Source organism: Pinus tabuliformis, chromosome 4_2 (genome assembly GCF_031772625.1).
Source record: "Pinus tabuliformis cultivar Carrire ecotype Pingquan chromosome 4_2, CPIR1, whole genome shotgun sequence".
Classification (NCBI taxonomy): Eukaryota; Viridiplantae; Streptophyta; class Pinopsida; order Pinales; family Pinaceae; genus Pinus; species Pinus tabuliformis.
The window spans coordinates 790,951,270-790,961,857 of record NC_142304.1 but is presented as its reverse complement, the minus strand read 5'-3'; the positions used below and the strand labels follow the sequence as shown (position 1 = coordinate 790,961,857).

At 30.0% G+C, this 10,588-nt stretch overlaps 1 protein-coding gene across 1 annotated transcript; it reads right to left on the bottom strand.

The window, feature by feature from the left end:
* Nucleotides 1-4,179: 4,179 nt before the first annotated feature.
* LOC149172026 (uncharacterized) lies at nt 4,180-6,573 on the bottom strand. The gene has a single exon (XM_089426173.1). The coding sequence runs from the start codon at nt 6,571-6,573 to the stop codon at nt 4,180-4,182; it is 2,394 nt and encodes a 797-aa protein (XP_089282299.1).
* Between the last annotated feature and the right edge of the window lie 4,015 nt (nt 6,574-10,588).

Here is a 10,588-nt window from a genome sequence, read left to right as displayed (position 1 = left end):
AAGACTCATCATCAGGACTGATATACAGAGAAGAGAAAAGCCAGTGATAAATATGGTGAAGGAGGGTTGTTGAGTTGATAAGCCGACCTTTTAAAATTTTTGTCCTATTTTTATTTTTATTTATAATTATTAATTAATTTATATATATGTTTTACAATTCTTTTTTATTTAATTTTCATATTTGTATTAATTTTATTTTTATTTTTATAATTGTATTAATTTTATTTATTTAATATATACGTAATTAAATAATTATTATTGTTATTGATTTTCTTTTCTAATGTCAATAATGTTTAATTTTATAAATATTTATTTATTTATAAATTTATTTTATTTTATTTTGTTTTATATATTTTTTTATGTGAGATTAGTTTTATATTGTAATATATTTAATCAGTATAATTAATTTTAAAAGCCACATATATATATATATATTTGCTTATTTTATTTTATTTTTATTTATATAATTAATATGAATTATATATCTATATATATATATTAATATTGGTTTTCTTTAATTTTATAATTTAATTAATTCTATTTATTATTTAATATATTTAATTATTATATTCAATTTTAAAAGTTATATATATATATATATATATATGTTTAATTTATTTTAATTAATTTTATAATTGTGTTAATCTTATTTAATTCTTATTTTTATTAATTAGTTAATTAATTAATTAATTAATTTTAATTTTATTTATTTTATTAGTTTTTTTATTTCAATTATTACTTTAAATTAATAATTGAAATATATTTAATCAGTATAATTAATTTTAAAAGCTACATATATATATATATATATTTATATTTGTTTATTTTATTTTATTTTTATCTATATATTTAATATAAGTTATATATCAATATATATATATATATATATATATATATATATATATAGATATATATAGATATATATATATTAATATTTGTTTTCTTTAATTTATAATTTAATTAATTTAATTATATTTTTATTTAATATATTTAATTACTATATTCAATTTAAAAGCTATATATACACCAAATGTTATGAAACCAGCTCAAAAAAAGATAGAAAAGATAGATCAATGCCTTAGAATTCAGCCTCTTCGAGGGGCAACCTCCTTTACATTACATAAATGAACAATTCTTGGATGATACAAATGAAAAGACCTCCTTTCTATATATAGGAGTCTAAGGGGTTATAACATAATCAGAGCCGCCATAACAATAATAATGTAAGGGCATAATAATAACAATAGTGGGCTTCTATGGGGCACAATAGTAACAATATGGGCACTACATGGGTACATCAATATAATAAGTGGGTTATACTAATAATAATAAGGGGTTACACTAGTAGTATAGGGGCCTAACATGCCCCTCTCCTTCAAAAAGCGTTGTCCTCAACGCTTGAGTAGTTCTTGATGCTTCTGTATAAAATTATTGTCCTCCCATGTGGAATATTCAGCGGGTAAGTTCTTCCACTTGATGAGATACTCTGAAATTGATCGATTTCGTAGCTATCGGGTTCTTGTTCCTGTGACTGCTCCAGGTTCCAATATGATTTTTCCTTCATCTTCAATTTCTGGCAATATTGCTTGAATTGGGATCTTTTGCAACTTTTGAATAAGTGGCCATACTTCTTCGTCCTTCTTCCATTCATCCCTTGCTTCGTTTATCCAATCTGGTTGGATAATATAAATAGCACAAAACAATGCTTCCACATCCTCATCCTTGAAGATTCTTCCCATTCGGTAAGGTCGCCATTTTTTAAGTGCATGTAGTATTGCCAACATTTCCTTCTCATAAATAGCTTGCTTGAGATGTAGCAGTAAAAATACCCAATCACCTACATCAAAACATTTTTCACTACGATGTTGATCTACCTGTTGTTTTGTTTGATTTTGCACCGAAGTGGCGTTATCCTTTAAAAGTTGGAGAACTTGTTGTTGATGCTCGATGTGATCTTTCTCTGCTTGAACCTTTTTCTTCTTGATATGTCCTTCTATCTTTTGAGGAGTGGTAATTTCTTCCAGTCCTTTACAAGATATGGTTGGATTCATTTCTTGATGCTTGATGTGATCTTTCACTTCTTGAACATTTTTCTTCTTGATGTGTCCTTCTATCTTGATAGTTTGAGGAGTGGTAATTTCGTCCATTGAATTACAAGATATGGTTGGATTCATTTCTTCTTTCTCGATGTGATCTTTCACTTCTTGCACCTTTTTCTTCTTGATATGTCCTTCTATCTTGAGAGTTTGAGGAGTGGTAATTCTTGCCAATGCTTTACAAGATATGGTTTGATTCATTTCTTCTTTCTCTGGGGTGGGGTCCTGGCGTATATCTTCTTCTTTTGTTGTTTCTTGATCCTTTTCTTCCTCCTCTTCATATTCTATGTAAAATAATTTCTTCTCAGCACACTTATGACCTTTAGTGCATTTGCTATCACAATTGTAACGAAGCCCTTTTCTCTTTTTTCTTCCAATTGTTGTGGTGTAACCCTTGTAGGTTGTGGAAGGCTAGGAGAAACAACACTTCCATATTTATAGTTGTGAGGGGTACACTTCCTGGTTTCCATAATTTTGTTTTCCACTATGTCACAAAGCCCTTTCACTCTTTCCAATTGTTGTGGTGTTGCTCTAAAGAAGGTGTTGCTCTTTGTATCCTCATAATGTGCTAGCATTTCCTCCGTGAAAATTGACCACGTAACAAGTTGTTTACGAGAACAAAGCCCTTTGTACCATAAAAATTGATCTGGTTCTAAATATGAAGATGCAATACATACCTTTTGCAACAGTTGTACACCATGTATATCAAAATATTGCTCCATCTGAAGTATCCAATTTACCGGATCCTTGCCATCAAACTTCCTCATCTTGCTTTATCTTGATTTTAGGAGCTCTACCTTGAAACGACTGTAACTCTGTACTTTCGGATCTTTAAGTTCTGAAATTGTTACTTGTAGTAGCCCTCTGTGTCCTCTTTCCAATGCCACCAGTCTGATCCAAATTGGATTCTCCAAGAAAGAGTTATGCACAATCTCCCAGGATGACCTGATTATAGACTAGTTCAGTAGAGTGAACTTGTACGACGTTCCACGAGTCACTGTTTCAACCTTTGAATCTGAAACACACACAAAAGAAGCTACAGTCCGTCCTCTTTCTGTACCTTTTTACGAAATTTCAATCTGATACTCAGAGAGAGAGTTATGACGATTTTCCCCAGGTCACCTGTTTTGAATGTAATTCAGGAGTCTGCAAAAAGGCCAACTTCCTCAGATCATATCTCTGACAATATCATGCGAAAAGATCTGAAATTCAGACCCGAGGTTCAGCGCCAATTTTTATCAAATGGGTTTTTTTTGCGACTTCTGACAAGTCACAGAAAAAAAGTTATAGCGAAAATGCCACGATGACCTGTTTGGAGCAGCGAAACCCTAGAATCCAAAGCTCTAATACCAAATGTTATGAAACCAGCTCAAAGAAGAAAATTAATATAGCAAAGATTAGAAAGAACTCTCATGAGCTCCATAGTGAAACCGGCCGTTGGACAGTTCCTAAAACGCCATGGATAGAAAGGATCTGCCATATTTGTGAGAGTAGGAGCATCGAGGATGAAAACCACTTCCTCTTAGAGTGCCCTGCATACAACCACATTAGATCTCAATTTCACAACCTTTGTTACAATACTGACCTTCCTAGCCTTTTACAATGCCAAAATTATAGTGAACTCGGGAGGCTTCTCTCCAAGCTTTTTGAGCATAGGAATAAAATCTTAAATCAAAATAAATAATTTGTCTTTTTAGGTCCGATAGATCATTATTTGGTCTCAGTGGACGTTAACCATCATCATCATCATCATCATATGTTTTATTTATTTTAATTAATTTTATAATTGTGCTAATATTATTTAATTCTTATTTTTATTAATTAGTTAATTAATTTATTTTATTTTTATTTCAATTATTTAATTTAAATTAATAAATAAAATTAATTAGTTAATTAATTAATTAATTTATTTTATTTTTATTTATTTTTTTATTTATTATTTCAACTATTAGTTTAAAATTAAACATGTGAGAGTAGATTTATATTGTTATATTTAATTATAACTAACCTTAAAAGCTATAATTTTTCTTAAGAGCTTGAAGCTGAAGGATTAGGTTTGATTTTCAAAATTGGAGGGGATAACTTATTCAATGGGGGTAAGCAGAGGGTTCCAATTTTTACTAATTTCCAAGCCTCCATCTCTATTAAGGTTACGAGGGTGTTTAATGATTTCAATAGCCTCACGAACTTTCCGCTTGAAATGGTGTTTTTCATTCGCAATGACCTTAGTGTCTTCGAGGCATATATGATGGTTAGTTTTACCTACATGCTCAGCTAAAGCTGAAGAGCGCATTCTTTCTTTACGGATATCTGCACTATGTTCCTTAAGCCTAATCCTCACTGACCTGTCGGTTTCCCCTATATATTGTTCACCACAAGAGCAGCTAATGATATAAACACCTTTTTGTTGTAGCTGTTCTTGGCTGTCTTTTACTGATTTCATTCTTTGTTTAATAGTAGACAAAGGTTTGAATGAGGTTTTGACATCTTTCTTTCTGAGAATTTTGGCTAGCTTGTCAGTGACTCCTTGAATGTATGGGAGGTAGGCATTAGAAGTCATGGGGTTTATTGATTTGCTTGTATTGTTACCTGACTTGGCCTTTTGAATGGCTTTGAAGATGCTCTTATTATTGTACCCTAAGTTGGCAAAAGTTCTTTTTAAGTATGTAATCTCTTCCTCGGCGTGGTTTTCGTCAGAGATTCTACAAGCTCTAGTGAAGAGGGTCTGCAGCACCCCCATCTTTTGGGCTGGGTGGTGATGTGAATCAGCATGGAGGTAGTTATCGGTATGCGCCTTTTTTCTGAATACTTTATGACCTATGGAGCCATCCTTGTTCCTTATGAGGAGAATGTCCAGGAATGGTATGCAATTATTCTCCTCCATCTCCATAGTGAACTTGATGTCATTAGATATGCTATTGAGATGGTTCAAAAAGTTTTTGAGTTCATTATCACCATGAGGCCAATTGACACTGGTGTCATCCACAAACCTGACCCAGAACTTAGGTTTTAATGGGTATGAATCAAGAGCATTCTTCTCAAATTTTTCCATGAAGAGGTTAGCTACGATAGGTGAAAGAGGAGATCCCATAGCAACACCCGACGTTTGTTCAAATATCTCACCCTGGAAGGTGAAGAAGGTGGAGCGAAGACAGACTTCAGCTAACTTAGCAGTTTGGGGGTCTGCCACTTCTTTAACCACTTGTATAGCTTCATCTAGGGGGATCTTGGTGAAGAGCTGGACTACGTCAAAACTGACCATCTTATCTTCTGGGTCCAATTTTGTATTTTTAATGAAATTTACAAATTGATTGGAATCTTTAATGTACGAGCTGGTTTTGCCAACAAGCGGCGCTAAAATGCTTGCGACATATTTTGCTAATTCATAAGTGGGAGATCCTATAGTGTTGACTATAGGTCTTAAGGGAACCTCTTTTTTATGTACTTTAGGGGCACCATAAATACGGGGCGTGATTTCACAATCTGGGGTGAGGCGTTTTTTTATTTTATCGTCTAGATTGGTTTCTTTAATGGCTTTCTTTACTAATCTTGTAATTTTGGAGATAGGGTTTTTCTCTAACTTTCTGTAGCTCCCACTATTATATAAGTGGTCTTTCATCTTGTTTACATAATCCTCATAATTCATAATAACCGTGGCGCCACCCTTGTCGGCTTTAAGAATGACAATGTCATTATTATTTCTTAGACTTCTTATGGCCTTGAGTTGTTCAGGATTTAGGTTTCTTTTAGGTGGTTTAGCTTTCCTTAAGATGACGGCACACTCCTGCCTAATGAGTTCTTTGTCTTTATCACTGAGAGTCTTGATCCCATCCTCTAAGCTGCAAATAATTTCTTCAATAGGGATTCTGTTAGGGGTTAAGGCGAAATTAAGACCTTTTTCCAAGACCTCAGCTTCTTCTTTCTTTAGTTCATAAGTTGAGATATTAACTACTTTTTTGTTAATCGTTTTAGCATCTATGCTTTCAACTATGGTGCTGGTTTTTATTTCATGGTTTACTGAGGGGCTATTCTTATCGATATGGCCAGTCTTCTTTGCAGTATTACTACTGCTTTTATTGTTATTACTCTTCGTACTTTTATAACCCACATTATTAAGTACCGGATTATTCTTTAGCTCTGCGCTGTTAAAATCTAGATTATTATGAAATATTAAGTCATTAGATGCGTACCTGGGATCTGCTGCGTTCAATGAGCTGGCTGCCTCAGTTGCTGCGTCGGTTGCTGTGTCTTCAGGTTTAGGGATGCTCTCTGCTGCGTTCAATGAGCTGGCTACCTCAGATGCTGTGTCATTGGATGCGTACCTGGGATCTGCTGCGTTCAAAGAGCTGGCTGCCTTAGTTGCTGCGTCGGTTGCTGTGTCTTCAGGATTAGGGATGCTCTCTGCTGCGTTCAATGAGCTAGTTGCTGCGTCTTCAGGTTCATGGATCTGCAGTTTAGATCTGTCTTCATTCGCCATTTCAATAGAAGTTCTAAGTTGCTGACCGTAATTTTCCATGATCCATCGTTGCTGTAATTTATGGAGTTTTTTCATGTGTCTCGACTCAGCTACCTGTCTTTCTTTGCTGGCCTTTAGAGCTGCGGAGGCATCTATGATTTTCCAGAGGTCTGCTTTGATTGCTGTTGCTAGTTTTAGGTGGGTGTTGAAGGCTGCTGTGGATAATTTCCACAAAGAGATTCTGGTTCTGCGAATTTCTATGCGAACTAGGGATTTACTGAGTCGCTCAAATATTTTGTGGTTTCTCTGGTTGTGTAACCTGTGTTTTATGCAGGCAAATGTAGGGGTAAGATTAGAATCGCGACATTGCTTGAGGAAATATAGATCTGCTTCCTTTCTCTGTATTTTAACCCTTGTTTTTTCGAGATCACGTATCTCTTTCCATGTGTCCCCTCCGTACAGGGTAACGATATTGGTTTGTAGATTTCTGTGGAGTGGTTTCTGAGAGATTGAATTCGGATATTCCACAGTGTTCATCATTCTTATTTGTCGACGTTTCGAGCCTAGACCAAGACTCATCATCAGGACTGATACACAGAGAAGAGAAAAGCCATTGATAAATATGGTGAAGGAGGGCTGTTGAGTTGATAAGCGGACCTTTTAAAAATTTTGTCCTATTTTTATTTTTATTTATAATTATTAATTAATTTATATATATGTTTTACCATTCTTTTTATTTAATTTTCATATTTGTATTAATTTTATTTTTATTTTTATAATTGTATTAATTTTATTTATTTAATATATACTTAATTAAATAATTATTATTGTTATTGATTTTCTTTTCTTAATGTCAATAATGTTTAATTTTATAAATATTTATTTATTTATAAATTTATTTTATTCTATTTTATTTTATATATGTTTTATGTGAGATTAGTTTTATATTGTAATATATTTAATCAATATAATTAATTTTAAAAGCCATATATATATATGTTTATTTTTATTTATATAATTAATATAAGTTATATATCTATATATATATATTAATATTGGTTTTCTTTAATTTTATAATTTAATTAATTCTATTTATTATTTAATATATTTAATTACTATATTCAATTTTAAAAGTTATATATATATGTTTAACTTATTTTAATTAATTTTATAATTGTGCTAATCTTATTTAATTCTTATTTTTATTAATTAATTAATTAATTAATTTTATTTGTTTTTTTATTTCAATTATTACTTTAAATTAATAATTGAAATATATTTAATCAGTATAATTAATTTTAAAAGCTACATATATATATGTTTATTTTATTTTATTTTTATCTATATATTTAATATAAGTTATATATATATATATATATATATAATATATATATATATATATATATATATATATATTTGTTTTCTTTAATTTTATAATTTAATTAATTTAATTATATTTTTATTTAATATATTTAATTACTATATTTAATTTAAAAGCTATATATATGTTTTATTTATTTTAATTAATTTTATTTTTATTATTTTTTATTTATTTTTATTTCAATTATTTAATTTAAATTAATAAATAAAATTAATTAGTTAATTAATTAATTATTTAATTTTATTTTTATTTATTATTTCAACTATTAGTTTAAAATTAAACATGAGAGTAGATTTATATTGGTATATTTAATTATAACTAGAAGCTTAAAAGCTATAATTTTTCTTAAGAGCTTAAAGCTGAAGGATTAGGTTTGATTTTCAAAATTGGAGGGGATAACTTATTCAATGGGGGTAAGCAGAGGGTTCCAATTTTTACTAATTTCCAAGCCTCCATCTCTATTAAGGTTACGAGGGTGTCTAATGATTTCAATAGCCTCACAAACTTTCCGCTTGAAATGGTGTTTTTCATTCGCAATGACCTTAGTGTCTTCATGGCACATATGATGGTTAGTTTTACCTACATGCTCAGCTAAAGCTGAAGAGCACATTCTTTCTTTACGGATATCTGCACTATGCTCCTTAAGCCTAATCCTCACTGACCTGCCGGTTTCCCCTATATATTGTTCACCACAAGAGCAGCTAATGATATAAACACCTTTTTGTTGTAGCTGCTCTTGGCTGTCTTTTACTGATTTCATTCTTTGTTTAATAGTAGACAGAGGTTTGAATGAGGTTTTGACATCTTTCTTTCTGAGAATTTTGGCTAGCTTGTGAGTGTTTGCTACATAAAATAAAATAAACAAATATATATATATATATATATATATATATATATATATATATATATATATATATATATATATCTTTTAAAATTAATTATACTGATTAAATATATTACAATATAAAACTAATCTCGCATAAAAAATATATAAAATAAAATAAAATAAATTTATAAATAAATAAATATTTATAAAATTAAACATTATTGACATTAAGAAAAGAAAATCAATAACAATAATAATTATTTAATTAAGTATATATTAAATAAATAAAATTAATAAAATTAATACAATTATAAAAATAAAAATAAAATTAATACAAATATGAAAATTAAATAAAAAAGAATTGTAAAACATATATATAAATTAATTAATAATTATAAATAAAAATAAAAATAGGACAAAATTTTTAAAAGGTCTGCTTATCAACTCAACAACCCTCCTTCACCATATTTATCACTGGCTTTTCTCTTCTCTGTATATCAGTCCTGATGATGAGTCTTGGTCTAGGCTCGAAACGTCGACAAATAAGAATGATGAACACTCTGGAATATCCGAATTCAATCTTCAATCTTGTTTGGATCTAAATCATAGTAAATATAGTCATCCTCCAAAAACACGGCTTGGACAGAGTCTACACAAATTTGTTGATATTAGTTTGAGGAGCATTTAAGATTCTACTAATCATGTATTAAGGGATTGTCATATAATTATGAATATCATTTGTTGATAGTCTACACAAATTTGTTGATATTAGTTTGAGGAGCATTTAAGATTCCACTAATCATTTATTAAGGGATTATCATATAATTATGAATATCATTTGTTGATATTAGTTTGAGGGGCATTTAAGATTTCACTAATCATTTATTAAGGGATTATCATATAATTATGAATATCATTTTTAATTAAGATGTCATTGTAGATCTATTTTAATTCCGGATCTATCAAGGTGTAATTTGATTAGTCTACACAAATTTGTTGATATTAGTTTGAGGAGCATTTAAGATTCCACTAATCATTTATTAATGGATTATCATATAATTATGAATATCATTTGTTGATATTAGTTTGAGGGGCATTTAAGATTCCACTAATCATTTATTAAGGGATTATCATATAATTATGAATATCATTTTTAATTAAGATCTATCAAGGTGTAATTTGATTGGTTCAAAGTCTTTAGATAACATAAATAATAATAATAATAATAATAATATCCATTCTGGAGTTAAGATGGATCTAGGTAATTTGATTAGCTCAAAGTCTTTAGATAACATAAATAATAATAATAATAATAATAATAATATCCATTCTGGAGTTAAGATGGATCTAGGTTGGTTGTGATTTGACTATTAAGTCTACGAAGGCATACATACTCTACCCCCCTCTAGTTTTGAACTTGTGACATCTTAGGAGGAAACACATACTCTTAACCATTAGGCCCACTCAAGTTGTATAACATGACATTACAACATCTCTTCCATACTGGGATGAAGATCTCTGGCCCTAAAATGTAATAAAATTAAATTAAAAAACATACATATTTACAAAATATTTTGATTATGAAATTATAGTTAGTCTTTTGGCATGTGGTATTGATAGCCATGGTATTGGCCCATGGTATGGTATCGTTAATAATATCCGTGGTAAAGTGGGGTGAGTATCCATGGTTAAAAATAAAAGAGGTTTATGCGCATGTGGTATTGATGGGCCATCATATTGTCCCATTGTATGGTATGGTTAATAATATCTATGGTAAAATGGGGGTGAATATACATGGTTAAATATCTTGTTATATTTTGAGTATTAAG